Below are 18,133 nucleotides of genomic sequence, written 5' to 3'. Positions count from 1 at the left end.
ATGTGGTCAACCTGTCAAAGGCTGCAGGCAGTGGAACTCCTTGCTTAAATCCCTCGAACCAGATTTCTGCCCTGACAGTATCAAAAGGCTTATGTCAAACTTTCAAATGACATTCTATGTGTCTCTCAACTATCCCTCCTGGTTCTTCACAACCTTTATAGCCTTTGCAACATTGATCACATCTCCATTCCTCTCCCTCCTCATCAACTGGAGGAGACTGCATTCACTTCAATCTTTATGTACCTAATCATAGTCGAAGTATTTACAATGGGTTCTCCTCCTGCTCCAGCAGTTACCTCTGGCAGGCACAAAGGATATATCCTTGGCTCCATTCTATTTCTCATCTACATGTTGCCCCTCAGTAGCACATTCTGAAAACAACACCAGTTTCCAAATGTATACTAATGACATCCAGTTTTATCTCAAATCACTTCTCCAAACCCCTCCAGTTTCCAAATTGTCAGATGCATTGTTCCACATCAAGCACTGGATAAGCTGAAAATTTCCTCCAACCAAATATTCGGAGAGCTGAAGTTATTGTTTTCAGTCCTCACCACAAACTCAATGGACACCAAAAGACAATCCCTCCTCCTAGCAACTGAGTTTTACAATTTGGTGTCCTAATTTTCTACGCCATCACCAAGACAAACTTTTTCCAACTCTATCACATTGGCCAACTCTGCTCTTGCCTCAACTCATTTGCTTCTGAAACCCTCATCCATGCTTTCGCTAGCTCTTGACTGTTGCAAAACATTCCTTGCTGGCCTCCCAAGTTCTGCCCTCTGTAAATTTGAGGTTATCTGAAATTATGTTGCCCATGTCATAACTCACAACAAATGCCATTCACTCATTATCCCTATGCTCACTGATCTACACTGGCTCCCTGTTACACAATGCCTCAATTGTTAAATTCTCAAATCTATCCATTGCTTCTCCTCTCTCTATCTTGAATGTCTTAGAGCACCAGAACCCATCAAGATAAATGTACTGTTCTAATTCTATCCTCTTAAATATTTTCAATTTTAATTAGAAACATAGAAAATAGGACTAGGCCATTCGGCCCTTTGAGCCTGCTCCACCAATCAATACAATCATGGCTGATCATCTATCTCAATGCCATATCCCTGTGCTCTCCCCATACCTGTTGACACATTTAGAGTCTAGAAATCTATTTCCTTCTTAAATATATTCAATGACTTGGCCTCCACAGTCTTCTGTGGTACAGAATTCCACAGGTTCACCACCCTCTGAGTGAAGAAGTTTCTCCTCATCTCAGTTCTAAATGACTACCCTGTATTCTGAGACTGTGACCCCTTGTTCAAGGTTTCCCAGTCAGAGAAATCATCCCTACATCCAGTCTGCCCAGCTGTCAGAGTTTCAATGAGATCCCCCCTCATTCTTCCTAATTCTAGTGAATACAGGCCCTACCAACCCATAATCCCATATAACAAGACTGCCACTCCATGAATCATCTGGTGAATCGTTGTTGCACTCCATCAATGGCAAATATATCATTTCTTAGGGAAGGTGATCAAAATTGCATACAATACTCCAGCTGTGGTCTCACCAAGGCCCTGCACTAAGACATCCTTGCCCCCGTACTCAAATCCTTTTGCTATAAAGGCCAACATACCATTTGCCTTCTTTACCACCTGCTGCACGCTTGCTTTCAGTGACTGGTGTACAAGGACACCCAGGTCCCTTTTATACATCAATATTTCCCAATCTATCACCATTTAAATAATACTCTAATAATAACTGCCCCACCATTGGTGGGCATGCCTTCAGCTGCCTGGGCGTTAAGCTCTGGAATATCCTCCCTAAACCTCTCCAACTCAGTTTCCTCCTTTAAGACACTCCTTAAAACCCACCTCAATGAACAATCTTTCGACCACTTGCCCTAATATTTGCATATATAGTTCAGTAACCTATTTTACTTTATAACATCTGTGAAACGCCTTGGGACTTGTTATTACATTAAAGACATTAGACAGACACACATTGTTGTATTAGCGGTAGCTCAGTTGATAACCCTCTTGCAGCATGAAAATCAAGGCTGACATATCATTGCAGTACAGAGGGAATGCAGCACCGACAGAGATGCCATTTTTTTGGATGAGACCCTGTTTGCCCTCCAAGGCAAATGTAAAAAAAAAATCCCACAGCACTATTCTGAAAACGGAATAGTAGTATCCCCAGTGTCCTGGTCAAGATTTATCCCTGAATCAACATCACAAAAGAAAATTGTCTGCTCATTTTCACTTACTAGCTGCTACATTTCCTACATTATGAGAGTGGCTACACTTCAAAAGAGTATTTCATTGGTTACAAAGTGCTGAGAGATATCTGACGATAGTATAAAAGCAAGTATTTTTTTAAAAAATGTGTCCCTTGGCCTTGAGGGAGATGAGGGCCCTAACCAGGAAGACAAAGTAATGGGTTCAATTGAGTGGGAGACATCAAAGCTTGAAGTTAGCCTGTAATTAAACAAATTGGTAGCTGCAGAAATGTTGGGACAGAAGGCCAAAGGCTAGATGGTTGAGATTTTCAAATTGCTGTTGTTAGGAGAGAATGTTTTTCCAGAAGCAAGTAGAATTGAGAGAGAGAGGGGGGAGGAGAGTGGAGAGCAATAAAGCAAAGACAGCCTTATCGGTGATTGACACGAAAAGACAAGGAGGCCACATGAGATGGAAAGTTCAAGGAGGTTGCTGTGCAGATCAGTTGGGGAGTTTATTTGCAGGGAGAGATTAAGGGAGGTTAGGGGGAAGCGGACTCAAGAGGAGGGCGGCACGGTAGCGCAGTGGTTAGCACTGCTGCTTCACAGCTCCAGGGTCCCGGGTTCGATTCCCGGCTCGGGTCACTGTCTGTGTGGAGTTTGCACATTCTCCTCGTGTCTGCGTGGGTTTCCTCCGGGTGCTCCGGTTTCCTCCCAAAGATGTGCGGGTTAGGTTGATTGTCCCTTAGAGTCCTGGGATGCGTAGGTTAGAGGGATTAGCGGGTAAAATATGTGGGGGGAGGGCCTGGGTGGGATTGTGATCGGTGCAGACTTGATGGGCCGAATGGCCTCCTTCTGCACTGTAGGGTTTCTATGAGGAATTGAGAATGGAGGTGGAAATCACCAGGAATAAGTCACTTGGTGCAGAGGTTGAGGAAGGAAAGCAGTGAGGATATTTCAGGGTGAGAACATTTTTAGATAATTGAGTGGGTGGTAGAAGATAAGAATTTTAAATGAGAAAAAGGTGAAAGCATGCAAGATGCTTCATAGGAGGAGAAAATGCCACAGGGGTACAGGGGCAGATCAAGTTGTGATTCAATAATAAAAGCTACACCGCCACAATCTGGGCAGAAAAAGTAATGGAAGGTACAGCCAAATGGAGAGGCTTCACTTAGGGGAAAAAGTATTACCTCAGCCAGTTACTGTCAACGTCAGGATGTTGATGCAATCATGCAAAACAAACTCTTGGATGGCGAATGTTATTTGGCATCCAAGTAGTTTAGGGTTGAATGCTTGGAAGCATACAAATTTCTTCAAATATGACTGGCAACCTAATCTGCAACTGTGGTACCTATACCTTTTTAGACAGTAAAGACATAGGTTTTTAGCTCAATGGCAAGTTAAACATACACAAAAGTGTTTACCATTCAAAGTGAGCTTGGAGGTAGCAATGGACACTACAATCTGTCCTCTTCCCAGGCCAGCATAGATAGGGGAGATTACAAAAAGTGGATTCTGCTCTTATAGATATCCAGTGACCGCTGCAGAAATATGCGCGTTCACCGACATCGGATTAGAGCAGGATCAAGTTTAGCCATGATGGGCCTCCACCATCAAATAACCTGTGGATAATTCTCAGCTGATGCATGAACTATGGACATTTGGTCAATTGATATTATGGGGGAAAAAGGGTGAAGGGAGAAAAAGGAGTAAATTAGGTGTTGATTGCACTGCAAAAAAAGCGATTATAAAGTCAATATAAAACTGGACATCTTAAAACCACAGCAGCTAAAATAATTTTATTATTTCAAAAGGCAGTGGGCATCACTGGCTAGGCCAGTATTTGTTGCACATCCCCAACTGCCCTTGAAAAGGTGTTGGTGAGCAGTCTTCTTGAACCAATGCAGTTCATATAGTATAGGTAAACAGTTGTTAGGATGGAAATTCCAGGATTTTAACCCAACGACAGGGAAGGAGCGGTGACATAGTTCCAAGTCAAGATGCTGTGCTGAGGGGAACTTGCATGGGGTGGTAATCCCATGCATCTGCTCTCCTTCCAAGTGGTAGAAGTCTTGGGTTTGGAAGGTGTTGTCAAAGCAGCCTTAGGTTCTTGCTGCAGAGCATCTTGTAGATGATACACACTGTTGCCACTGTACGTCGGTGGTGAAGGGAATGAATGTTTAAGGTGGTGGTGGATGGGGTGGCAATCAAGTGGGCCGCTTTGTCCTGGATGGTCTCAAGCTTCTTGAGTGTTGCTGGAGCTGCACTCATCCAGGCAAGTATTCCATCACATTCCTGACTTATGCCTTGTAGATGGTGGACAGGCTTTGGAGAGTCAGGAGGCAAGTTACTCGCTGCAGAGTTCCTAGCCTCTGACCTGCTCTTGTAGCCACAGTATTTATATGGCTAGTCCAGTTCAGTTTCAGGTCAATGGTAACCCCCAGGATGTTGATTGTGGGGACTCAGCAATGATAATGCCATTGAATGTCATGGGACGATGGATAAATTCACTCTGGTTGGAGATGGTCATTGCCTGGCTCGTGTGGTACAGGTGTCACTTGCCACTTATCAGCCTAAGCCTGAATGTTGTCCAGGTCTTGCTGCATATGGACACAGATTGCTGCAGTATCTGAGGAGTCGTGAATGGTGCTGAACATTGTGCAAATCGAACATCCCCACTTCTGATCTTATGATGGAAGGAAGGAAGGAAATAATAAACATCAGGTCTACGCAACACAATTTTGCAATACAATTCAAAGCTCATGCTCATTACTCTGGACCTTTGAACACTAAGGTTTTAATAAGTGACCAGTTAGTTACCAGCATTAAAAAAGTAAGCTGTTAACCAGTATAGCTTGAAATGTCAGTTAGTGACTTTAATGCTGGGCTATAAAATGGTTTGAAATTCCACACTGGCACATCACAACTTAGGCTGACACGACACTGCAGTAGTGAACAAGTGCTGCAGAGTCACTGGTGCTGTTGTTTGGATCAGGCATTAAACAGAAGCCCAAGGTGGACGTTAAAAAGCTTAGCTGTATTACTAGTTAGGATAGGAAACTCTCCTAATTCTCATAGCCCAGACCCTTCCCTCAACTAACATCACCAAAAAAATGTTAACTTGTTAATTTATCTTGATATTGCTTATCGGATATTGCTGGAACAGAATGGTGGTCAAATTCATGTTTATTGCTGTACTTAAAAAGTGAGAAATAGATATTTCAACATGATAAATACTTAAATACAAGCTTTGTTTGGTACAGTTAAATTATAGTAAATACATTGAGATATCTGGGTCTGTACCTGTGCTGCAAGGTCAGGGTTCTGACTCAGAGATTGCATTATACTCCTCATGTAAGGCGCTGAGAGCATGTTCTGCATTAGCTGTGGGTTTTCTGTGATCTGCTGCAGTAGGCTCTGCATGCCTGGCGTGTTGAACATACCAGATCCTGCTGTGGAATAGATTATTTAATAAGATTAGGACTTCACAAATACAAGCTGGTGACGGGTGCTCCAATAGTTTGCCTATGGCACTGAGCTCCTACTCCCAAGATGAGTACAAAGGTGGTGGGGGCATGGGAGAGGTAAAGAGGAAGAGAACAAAATAGGAAAGAACAGAGTAAAATAAAATAAGAGATTAAATGGGAAATAGAAGAAGAAAAATAGTCTTCCTGTCAGGAGATGCCTGACATTAAAAAATACCAGGCTTCCACTTGGCACTTCTGTATATATCATTACAGCATAGTACAGGAAAGTTCTCAATGGCAGCAATGCCAATTTAGAAAAAGGTGCTATATTGAGCTTTTTTTATGCTGCATTGTCTGCCTTTGGAAACTTCTCTTGAGAAGCATCAAAATATTACAAACTATAAAAAGGTGTTGTACAAACAACCAGCCACTTTCCATGCAGGATGGGGTTTCCTTTGCAGAACACAAAAAACAACAAATACTCAAATGCAATTCTACCATTGTCCTGGACTATTCCTCAGTACGCTAGTTACCAATCAGTAAATTGCACCCACTAATGAATTTTCAGCAAATACTGCATTTTCTGATTTTAAACTTATGGAAATATATAAAGCTACCAAATTAAATTATGTTTATATTCTCTTCAGATCTTAAACCATTAGACAAAAAAAACCTTACCTCCCAATCCAGCTCCAAGGCCTGACATTGTGGGCTGACTCGTGGTTCCACTAGTTGTTGTACTTGTAGGTGTCTGTGAACTCGACAGTGGCGCCCAGGGGTTGGGCAAGGGGTCTCGGTTCTCTGTTCGTGACGGCTGATTGCCTGCATCAGGGCTACTCACCAAAGATGCAAAGGGGTTGCCACCAAACTACAGTGAAAATAAAGTTGATATTATTTTCTTTATAAAGTAATAAGCATCAGTTTCCTTATTCTATCTCAATGATCCTGGATTCTTAAAATGCATGTAGGTCACCATGTGCCAACAATGTCAAAAGCCTGGCTTAAGTATTAACATTCATTTAAATTGTGCCAACATTCCTGAATCATTCCATCCAAGTTTTGAAATTTTGAGAAAAAGAGTGCAAGAGTCAATTTTCACCTAAACTGACACAATGGCAGCCACATTTTCACTTTTGGAAGCTAATTTAACTTTCCATGCAATATACAAAAGAGATGGGATAATATAAATCTCAACACAACTTCAGAAAATTTGGTGGCCAGATTTTTTAAATTTGAAGTGATTTTCAAATTTCATGTACAGCTTTGTGATTGTTGCAAGTCATCACGCAAACTGTGAACAAAGCCCAGTCCATCACGCAAACCAGCCTCCCATCTATTGACTCTGCCTACACTTCCCGCTGCCTCGGAAAAACAGCCAGCATAATCAAGTATCCCACACACCCTACTCTCTTCCACCTTCTTCTGTCAGGAAAAAGATACAAAGTCTGAGGTCACGTACCAACTAACACAAGAACAGCTTCTTCCCCGCTGCCATCAGACTTTTGAATGGATCCACCTTATATTAAGTTGATCTTTCTCTACACCCCAGCTATGACAATAACACTATATTCTGCACCCTCTCCTTTCCTTCTCCCCTATGTACTCTATGAATGGTATGTTTGGTCTGTCTAGCATGCAAGAAACAATATTTTTCACTATACCCCAATACATGACAAAAATAAATTAAATCTTATTCAAAAGCCCAAGTTGAGGAAATTGTTTTCGTGAAATATTACCTAGAAAACCCTGTTTATTCTTAACCATTAAAAATTATGAAAATTTAGCATTTTGCTTGCAAAATAGATTTACTGACCTTGCTTTTATGATGGCCTCTCACCAGTTATGAGGTTAGAGCACCAGGATAAATTTGCTCAGCAAACTATGCTGCTTGTGCATTGCAGCACCAAGTGGATGACTACTTTTGAAATAACACAAGTCATAATAAATCAGGACAATTACTTCCCCTTCAGCTGATGGGGATTTACCGTTGCCTCAACATTAAGCATTCCATGTGGTCTCCTCCACATTAGCGAGACCAATCACAAATTGGGTGATTTTTTTTGTTGAGACACCAGTCTCTAAGCACATACCGGAGCTTAATCACTTAGGTAAAAGCAAATCATTGTGGATGCTGGAATCTGAAACAAATAGACTAAACGCTGGAAAATCTCAGCAGGTCTGACAGCATCTGTGGAGAGAATAGAGCTAATGTTTCAAGTCTGGGTGACTCCCATCCCGATTTGAAATGTTAGCTCTATTCTCTGTCCACAGATGCTGTCAGACCTGCTGAGATTTTCTAGCATTTTCTGTTTTTGTTTCTTAATCACCTGCCATTTTGACCTGTCGTCTACCTTATACTGTTCCAATAAAGCTCAAGGAACAGTTTTTCTTCTTTGATTAGGTGTTTTACAGTCTTTCAAAAGTAGTGAATTAACAATTTCAGATCATAATGACTGTCCCTATTTTTTCAGACAGCAATTGTTAATAATGATTCAGTTGCTGCTATTTATAAAACTTCTCTGGAGTCATCTTTTTCTTCTTTACTTTTTCCAATATCATCCCCTTTTTCCTTGCATCATTTATTCACTCCTACCATCCACCTAATCACAGTCTCTCCATTTTTCTTGTCCTCGCCCCGTGCCTCAGCATCTACTTAAAAATTAGTACATCTCTAACTTTATCCAGTTCTGACAAAACATCATCTGCCCGAAAGATTAATTTTGTTTTATCACTCAGCAGATCAGACAGCATCTATGAAAAACTTGCAGCATTTTGTTTTTATTTCAGATTTTACAGCATCTGCAGCATTTTGCTTTTATTTCAGATTTTACAGCATCTGCAGCATTTTGCTTTTGAGTTAACTATTTCATATGTATAATTAGTTTTTTTACATTGTAATTTTTTATGCTCAAGGTCATCGAGGACATAGTCACTGACATAACAGGACAGAAGGAAGCCATTCAGCCCATCCAGTGCTGAGGAATAGAACATGTTATACTTCAAACACCCAGCTTGAATATCAAAAGCTCTCAGGGTCAGATGCGATGCGGCTAGATGCAGAATAAATCTCTTTGTTCCACTCCAAGAATAGGCCTCAGGCCAAATTTTAGAAGGGCACCATTAACTTTTCCATTTAAATTTGTTTCCTACACAATCCATCCTCAGGCTTATAGGAGGCAGGATTGGGAATGAGTGCCAAATTCAGTACGGTTTTCTGTTGGGGGGATCCATGCATGTTGAGAGATTGCCTAAACTCCTATTGCAAAAGACTCAATATAGGGAGACGATAATTTCATCCCATTAATCTCAGCTAAACAAGCTCCAAAGGTGAAAATCAGTATCTACCCTACTGCACAATCCACTGCCAACATTTTGATTGCTTTCCATCAGGAGTTTGGGAAGGCAGGCTATACTAATATCCATCATTATTTGATCTAGTTATGAAGAATGCAATGAGACTGTCAAGCTCCAGTGTTTCTACTCACGAGAACAATAGTGAACAGTCATTAAAAGAGCAAAAAAAATGTTACAGAACTATAAGAGGAGGATTAGAAATTCAGGAATAAAAAATCTTATGAATGAAAATAAGAGTGATTCTTTTCAAAGGAAATCGAGTGTTTAGTGTTGAGATGAATATTTTGGTGTAGAACATGTTTGAACCATGCATCAAAAATAAATAAACAGCCATCGTTGATAGCTGATTCATAAATAGTATAGCAAATGTTAACATGAATTGATTACATTGTGCTCCATTACACCATATGTACCATTTTGACGTTAGTACCCACTTTAGATTGGTGGGGACTAATATATGCTGGCTCCCAATCACTCTTTGGTCATGCTCCATCCATGTGCTAACTGACATGTAATAAAGCAAAGTTTCAATCACAGACATCAGCTACTTTTTGTAAATTAGCAAAGAGCTGACACCAAAGAGCTTAAAAATTAATCTTGAAATGTTCACTTTTCATGAATAGCAATGGTACAGTGTGTAGCAACCTCTTGGAAACAATCACATGGCCTTTGGCCATACTACACTTTTTAAATTGTAAAAAAGCTGCATTACATTAAAAAGGCATAAAATCTTTTGGCTGGAAGAAAAAGTCAGTGAGGGCGAACGTAGATTAATAATTCAGGTTAAATGGAGTTTCATTTTAGATGACTCATCCACTATGTAACTAACAAGTAGTCAAGAGTCAAAGACCAAAAATTCAGTAAAAAGAGAGAACTTCTTTGAAATGGCATTATAAATACTTAAAATCTTACATCATCATCCAATCAGGATTTAAATGACCAAGTACAAACCTTTTTGTTTCAGGAAATGTTTCCAATGATGATTCTAAGTAATCTCTATTTTGTTGGAATTTACACTGTCTGCATTTGAATGTCAACCAAACAAAATGCAGATATAATTCATATCAGAAGAAGTCATTGATCCTCCTCTATTTGTTGGTATTCACAGAAGCATGAGGGGAAAAACAAGAAAAATACTTTCCTTTTAATGAAAAGAAATAAAAAGTAAACAAATGCATAATCAAAATAGAGAAAATAAAATGTGCAATAAGAACCAAGCTTGTAAATTTATATTTTAAGGGTGATATACAAATAGCCGAAGGACAAGTCTCCAGATTCCATTCAAAATCCTTTAATCCAGGTTGTAACACAAGCATGTTAAAAATCTGGTCATAGTTTGCATAGCTGGGGTCAAATTTGCAAGCACTCTTTACTAGAAGAAAAATTAGGACGTCACTGCAATTTTTCCTAAAATTTGGACAGCGAACTGGAACAGAAGATCATTAAGATTGTGTTCTTTTTGGTGAAGGACTAACATTGGTTGCCCACCTACCTGTTCTTGGGCAGCATTCAGCATTGGCTCCTGGATGTCAGTATACATTCGTCTCAAAGCATTGTAGCCGCCTGGAATACTTTCTAGGTTGCTAAGTGCTCGGTCTTGGTTCCGCATCATTTCCTGCATCATAGCTGGATTTCGAGCGAGTTCTAAAGTCTAGTTCAAAAAAGGACAGTATTTAAACTAATCAGGTAGATAATAATACACAATATAAAGCTCAAGTCAAAAAAAATTAAAATGAGCAGCTCAAAAGGCACAGAATGTACATTTTATAAAATTACATTTGTATCAATATGCTTGCTAAAAAAAACACTGAAAATGTTTTGATTGCATGTCATCTCTTAAACATGCAAGTCTTTCACATAGCGCAACAAAATTTCAAAAACTTAAAAGCTGAGCAGAGGTCCAAATGCAATAACTTCTCGTCTCCAAAACATTTGAAGTACAGGCTTAGAAATCAGAACAATGCAGAATGAGAAAATGTGATTTAGCCATCAGGCCTGCTCCTGTCACCTTTCTCTCTAGAAATTCACATTTCAACTCATTGCCGGTGTGGGAAAGGAACCTCAAGTGCTCGATTTGGAAAGAACAGAATAGCTTTTACAATGCAATTTACGCTGCTTTCAGTTAAACAAATGCTTGCTCCTTCTGACTTACTTGTCTCATTATGTCTGGGTTATTTAGCATGTGACTAATTTCTGGGTTTCGCTGAATCAACTGCTGCATCTGTGGGTTGGTCACAATTAACTGTCTCATCATGTCTGGGTTTGACAGCATGTTCTGCACAAATGGATTTTCCATGATCTGAGACATCATTTCTGGATTCGACATTAGCTGGCGCTGCATCTGAGTCTGTAACTCCAGGAAGTTGGATGAGTTCAATCCCAAGCTGCTCAAACCTGCAAGTCCTCCTAATCCACCTGGAGCATACAAGATATTACGGCAATGGTAGAATACAAAAATGCTTCAAATAAATTTAAAACAAAAAAAAACAAAATCCATTTGTTTTAAGGTCAGCTTCATCAGCAGGTTCAGATATCCAAGTGTTTCCACACTCAACTCACTATCAACCTTCAGAGGAATCTGTTGCACACTTCCAATACCAAGCGAAAGTGGAGGGGCCTGAATGTGATGGGTCTCGGTTGAGACTACACATGAAGATCATCCCCATCATCACCTCCCAAATTTATGAAAACATATCCAATCTGAAGCTACTGCATTTATGAGAGAAGAGAAATACATTTAAAGATTTTCTCCTAACTTGCACTCTACTCTCCTCCATGTCAGGAGATGCTATTGGATTGCACCCTATACCTTGGCTAAGCAAGCAGGAAGGTGATTGCAACTAGGTCCCTGTTGTTGACTTGAGCTGGTTACTAGAAACTACTTTAAATTTTCCCTCCATGATAGCATCGACCTGGATGTTGGATCAGGGTGGTGAGATACAAAACGTGGCTCTGCTATCAGCATCTTTATTTTCCCCGATGCAAAATTTAATAGGACAAATCGGTGAAGAGAACAGAGCATAATGTAGTTTTAATAAATAGATTTCTCTAGGGAGTGGACCAATAAGAGAAAAGATTAGCTTATCCCAGACCAGTCCCCTACTGAAGGGCTACCAGGCAACATTAACACAAGAGCATATTATTCAATAGTTATCATGGCCAAGAAACAACATAATGAGAGAAGAAATAAAGTAATTCTCAGAGTTGTCAAGCCACAAAATTAAAAAGCAAGATGGATGGGTTAACTGGGATCGGGCTGAAGTCAACATGGTCTCCTGCAGTTTGCCTGATTGTATTTGGGGGATCAGCAAGATACATCCCAGATATTCATAAATTAGTCAAAGTTTTCCACACATTGGCTCTGGCCTATCCTGAGAGACTGTATGATGGTGCTTATAGATTGCATTATGTCACGATGCAGTAGGTTTGAGGTGGCCTTTTCAGGACTTCATTCCTATGCTTGTACATTTTTTCTTCTCTCCCTACCTAGTCAAATATGATCTACATTAATTTTTATGGTGTGCTCTAAAATACAGTGCTCGCTGTGAAAAGACTAATACAATCAAAAATAACAAAAAAGGCTTGTCTCAATGTATTAACACATCCTGAAGTGGACGTCAGGCTTGTATCTGCTGGAGTTTAGAAGAGTAAGGGGTGACTTGATTGAAATATATAAGATCCAGAGGGATCGTGACAGGATAGATGTGGAAAGGATGCTTCCTCTTGTCGGAGAATTTAGAACAATGGTTCATGGTTTAGAATATCCCATTTAAGACAGATGAGATTTTCTTCCGTGTTGTGAATCTTTGGAACTCTTCTTCAATAAAAATGGTGGAAGCAGAGTCTTTGAATATTTTTAAGGCAAAGATAGCTAGATTCTTAATAAGCAAGGGGGTATCAGGGTAGGCAGGATTGTGGAATTGAGACTACAACCAGATCAGCCATGATCTTATTGAATGGCAAAGCAAGTTTGAGGGGCTGAGTGGTCTACTCCTGCTCCTAATTTGTATGTTGATATGAATTAACCAATTTTAATGTATAGCAAGAAAGTTTGGAAATAAATTTGGGGCATAAGGTTCTGAATGGACTCCTGGTATTGTGATCACCAAACTTAATAAGCAGATGGCCCACTGGTGATGACCAGTTTAACTTCCTCCTAATGACACTTACCAAGGCTGCTGGTAGATGAGGCTGTGCTGCTGGATGTTGCTGAAGTAGTAGCAGCATTGCTTTGGCTGTCAGGTTGGCTCTGCTGCTCTGGAGGCCTAAATCAAAATGGGAAATTATTTAGAGCAATTTTATTTTGATCGTTTTTGGAATGTGAATTTTTCATATTGGTGTCGAAGCATGAAAACAATGCATCTCAGAGATTTGATTTCAGCATCAAGCATGCCCCAATTTAACAGTAAAGGTCCCTTAAGTTTGTGCCTTAGCCCCACATCCGACCTCCTATTATTCCAGCAACACACTTCTGTTGCTCACACCAGTGAGCCTATGATCTCAAGAGAAGTCACCAAAATAATGCCAAATTCTGAGCAGCTGGGTGTTCTGGGTTCATGTCACCTAGTCATCAAATGTTCAACTCATTGCTGGTAACACCCCAACTATAAGTACGCAGTGAACACTTGTATTCCATCAGGATTGGATTTGATCCAAATGACAAAGATGAAAGGTCTCCATCTGCTTCACTTTCAGCAATTAAGTTGAATCCTGCATTCTCTTTTTAAAAATCCTGAATTCCTAATGGCGTTTACACCAGAGGTTTTAATTCCTCTAAATTACAATAAAACGCAACTTTCGTACATTCACATATGGATTCCAATAGAATAGGGGCTGAAAAGCAAGGTCACCTTATTCTACCTTTTGATCAGGTAGAGCCTTTTTGCAAAGGCTGATGATGGGAGAGTGATTTTATTGCATGGATGGATTTTCAAAAGTTGTTTGATGGGGTATCACAGAATTAGCAGGATGAAGTCCATGGGATTTAAAGCGACAAGTAACTGCATGAATGCAAAATCATCAAAGGGACAGAAAGCAATGATTAACAGCAAATTGTTTTTTTCAGGATGCAAAGAAGCGTACAAGAATGTCCCCAAAGGACAGTGTTAGGATCACTGCTCTTTGAATAATTTGGACTTGGGTTTACAGGGAATACTACATCTCTTACTGAAGGGAATAGAGTAAACGATGAAGAAAATAGTAACAGACTTCAGGAAATCAGGCTGGTGCATTGGGCATGACAAAAGAAACATAGCGAAGAAAAGTGTGATGTTGTTTTCTTTAGTAGGAATAATGGAGACACAATGTGAAATAAATGGCACGATTTTAAAATAAGCTGCAGAAACAGAGGGAACTGGGGTTCTATATACACAAATCTTAGAAGGTGGTAGACCAAGTGTGGAAGGCTGTTAAAAAGGCATACTGGATCCCTGGCTTTATAATTAGAGTAGTACAGTAAGAAGTCTCACAACACCAGGTTAAAGTCCAACAGGTTTATTTGGTAGCAAATACCATAAGCTTTCGGAGCACAGCTCCTTCGTCAGATGGAGTGGATATCTGTTCTCAAACAGTGCAAACCAGACACAGAAATCAAATTACAGAATACTGATTAGAATGCAAATCTCTACAGCCAGCCAGGTCTTAAATGTACAGACAATGTGGGTGGAGGTTTATAATTAGAGGCAGTGCGTACAAAAGCAAGGAACTTGCGTTTAACCTTTATAAAACATTTGTTCAGCCCAAACTGGAGGAGTGTGGCTGATTCTGCATCCCAGACTTCAGGAAGGACGTTAATGCTTTTAAGTGAGAATGCACAAATGATTTACGAACATGGTACCAGGGATGAAAGGTTTCAGTTAAATGACAAGACTAGAGAAACTTGAGGATGTTTGCCTTACAATGGAGGTGGTCAAGAAGAGATTTGATAGTGTTCAAAATTATGAAGGGTATCAATAGAATTCACGGAATCTGTTTTAAGTGGAAGGCGCATCAGTAAACTGAGGACTGAGATTTTAATATTTGCAAATGAACCAATGGCGACAAGGAAAAACTTCATTTTATTTCTAAACATAAACATTGCTAAGATCTGTAATGCACTACGTGACAGGGTGGTGGAAGCAGATTCAATAATAAAAGAAAATTAGGTAAATACTTGAAAGGGAAAACTTGCAGAGCTACAGAGGAGTACAGGAATAGGACTAATTGGACAGTTCCTTCGAAGAGTCAGCACAAGCACAATGGACCAAATAGTAGTCTTCTGTGCTGTAACTAATAGCTTCATTGACATACAAGTCATCAAAAGTGACCACATCACAAAATTTGGATCATTAAAATGTTTTCCAGCCAGCCAATCACATCTCCTACCCAACTGAGATGCAATCTCTGAAGCAACTTCCATTACTACAAGCTATCCATTAATACACTTCGAAGCATCATCTCAGCTACTCAGGTCCATACCATCTATGATAAGTGTTAATCAGTTATGTCTGAATGGTATTCCATGTCAATGTAGCAAATTTCTAAGTTGGACTGTGCACAATAGGAAAACAGAACTGCTTCCAGGGTAGTATAGGTAATTCGAACATTTCTTTAAAATTCCTGGATTGTACTTTGACCTAGCAATTCTCTTTTGCTGTGTTTTGTATGTTTAGTAGTACGACAGGGTATTCACCTGTTTTGAGTTTTGATAACCAGATGAACTGTGAGCCCATCCTGTATTCCATGTTGGGCAAGCGTGTCTGGATCTTTAAGGATTTTTCCAGCAAATATTAGCACAAGCTGTTCTGGTTGGACCTTGAATCGTTTGGATATATCTTCCTTGAACTATTTAAAAAGAAAAAAAGAGACAAGTCACTACTTTGCAAATAATATTCTCGAATACTACTGCTACTTCAGACACAGGGGAAGCAAAATATAAAGCTAGCAAAGTACTGCAGAAGTTTGCACAAGTCTCGAAATATATCTTGTAGTCTTTCTCAGATATCAACTTTTCCACATTGAGGAATTCTGCAGAAAGTGTTCCAAATCGACTCATGTGGCTGCATCTTCTTCCCTTTTCTCAGATCTAGCCCCAAATACAGGGCAGACAGGTGAAAATTTGAATCTCGACATTTTCGAAGACCTTTCATGTTCTGGAGAGTACAACAAAATTTGTGGGGAAAAAGGGCATTTGTAAGTTACAAGAAACATGTGTGCAGCTGTTTAGGTTAAGTAAAGTTAATCACCCTAGTTCAGTTCATATGGTAGCCTCATCATACACACAGTAAGTGACAGAGCTTCCATGCATAGTGGAACACAATCATGATTTTTAGCTGAAAAGACAAGAGCTGTGTTCAAACTGGCCTGTTATTTTAAGGCAACTGTTCCCAAGCATTGGTTAAATAGAAACATCCAGGTATTTTCCATTACCTGTACACGCAATTAAACAACAGTTTTGGCTGACATTTTTGGAAGCTGGTGAACAGCAAAAAAATTGGCCCACTCACTTCCTTCAAAAATAAACATATTGTTTGTGTAACAGGGCAGTGAAAAGCACTGATTCAAGAACAGAAAATGCTGGAAAATCTCAGCAGGTCTGACAACATCTGTGGGGAGAGAATAGAGTCAATGTTTCAAGTCTGGATGACCCTTCATCAGAGCTAAGAGCAAAGAAAATCAACAGATTTATACTATGAGCGTGGGGGAGGGTGGTGGAATAGGACAGAGGAATGTAAATGAGGATAGAGAAGGCACTAAAAGTGTCCATTAAGTGATCAGGATGTGTGAATGGCAGAACAGAGGTACAGATGGTTAAGGCTGCCTGGGGATTATGGCAGTTGCCCGAACGGGGACGGGGACGAAGGGGGGGGGGGGACGGCGGCAAGAAAGAGAGCTGGAATGGAGAAGTGGGAAAATGGAAGTGAAAAAGGGCAATAAAATGGATGAATGAGATATGAAATTAAATTAAATGGAAATGGGGTGAAGGTGGAGAAGAGTGTTCATGCTCTGAAAGTTGTTGAACTCAATGTTCAGTCCAGAAAGCTGTAAAGTGCCCAATCGGAAGACGAGGTGCTGTTCCTCCAGTTTGCATTGGGGTTCGCTTGAATATTGCAAAAGGCCAAGATGGACATGTAGACAAGAGAGCAGGGTACGTGTTGAAGTGGCAAATGACAGGAACGTCTCGGTCCTGCTTGCGGACAAACTGAAGGTGTTCAGCAAAGCGGCCATCCAGTCTGTGTTTGATCTCTCTGATGTCGAGTAGACCACATTGGGAGGAGCGAATGCAATAGGCCAGGTTGAAGGAGGTACATGTGAAGCAGTGCTTCACCTGACAGAGGTGTTTAGGACCTGGGATGGTGAGCGGGAAGGAGGCAAAGGGGCACGTGTTGCACCTTCTACGATTGCATGTGAAGGTTCCGTGGGCAGAGGGTGAGGTGTTGGGTATGATGGGGGGGGGGGGGGGGGGGGGGGGTGATAAAGTGCTACAGGAATTTTGGATGGTGCTGATTGACGAGTGTGTGAAGACATTAGCTAATTGGGACTGGCGGTAATACTCTGTTCCTCCTGGCCCATAAGTAGGACTATAAATGCACTTAGATTATGGATCTGGTCTTTCTCAATTCCTTTAACTTGCCACGGTCCAGGAATACTGGCCCCAATAGAATAAAAAATAAACATTGCTAAAACAGATTAATGAAGCCACCTTAAAGAGAGTCAATGACCAATCCATCTCCCAAGGATGGATTGGTCATCTGAGACACGGCCCCCAACTGGTCTCCTGAACACAATCTGGTCACCTGCACTTCCATCTCAGCCACCCCTGTTAAAAAGCAGAAGTGGAAGGATTGGGGTCAGATTTTTCAAGTTTATACCTTCCATTCGTCTTAAACCTACCATCCTGGAGGGTTAAAATTCCACCCCTCACCCCCAGGATGAGGCATTTTGAATGCTGTGGGGCCTGCGTACTAGATAGAAAACAAGAGTTGGATAAATGGGTCCTTTTCAGAGTGGAAAGATGTGACTAGTGGAGTAGTGCAGGGATCAGTTCTTGGCCCGCAATTGTTCATTAATGACCTGGAGGAAGGAACAGAAGGTAAAGTTTCCGAATTTGCTAATGATA

General features: G+C 40.5%; 1 protein-coding gene across 2 annotated transcripts in view; it reads right to left on the bottom strand.

Moving 5' to 3' along the window:
* The window catches only part of ubqln4 (ubiquilin 4), a 43,955-nt gene that overhangs the window by 7,127 nt on the left and 18,695 nt on the right, over positions 1-18,133 (bottom strand). The window contains exons 2-7 of one of the 2 annotated variants that reach the window (XM_078214481.1): positions 15,707-15,858; positions 13,207-13,301; positions 11,189-11,451; positions 10,529-10,687; positions 6,361-6,550; positions 5,519-5,667 (exon numbers count right to left, since the gene is read on the bottom strand). In XM_078214481.1, the coding sequence (XP_078070607.1) occupies positions 5,519-5,667; positions 6,361-6,550; positions 10,529-10,687; positions 11,189-11,451; positions 13,207-13,301; positions 15,707-15,858 (1,008 nt within the window). The remainder of the gene's footprint in view (positions 1-5,518; positions 5,668-6,360; positions 6,551-10,528; positions 10,688-11,188; positions 11,452-13,206; positions 13,302-15,706; positions 15,859-18,133) is intronic. The other variant, XM_078214482.1, reaches the window with a different exon arrangement.

Source organism: Mustelus asterias, chromosome 6 (assembly GCF_964213995.1).
Source record: "Mustelus asterias chromosome 6, sMusAst1.hap1.1, whole genome shotgun sequence".
Taxonomy (NCBI): domain Eukaryota; kingdom Metazoa; phylum Chordata; class Chondrichthyes; order Carcharhiniformes; family Triakidae; genus Mustelus; species Mustelus asterias.
Note: the sequence above shows the minus strand (reverse complement) of the source record. Positions and strands in the feature narration are given on the sequence as shown.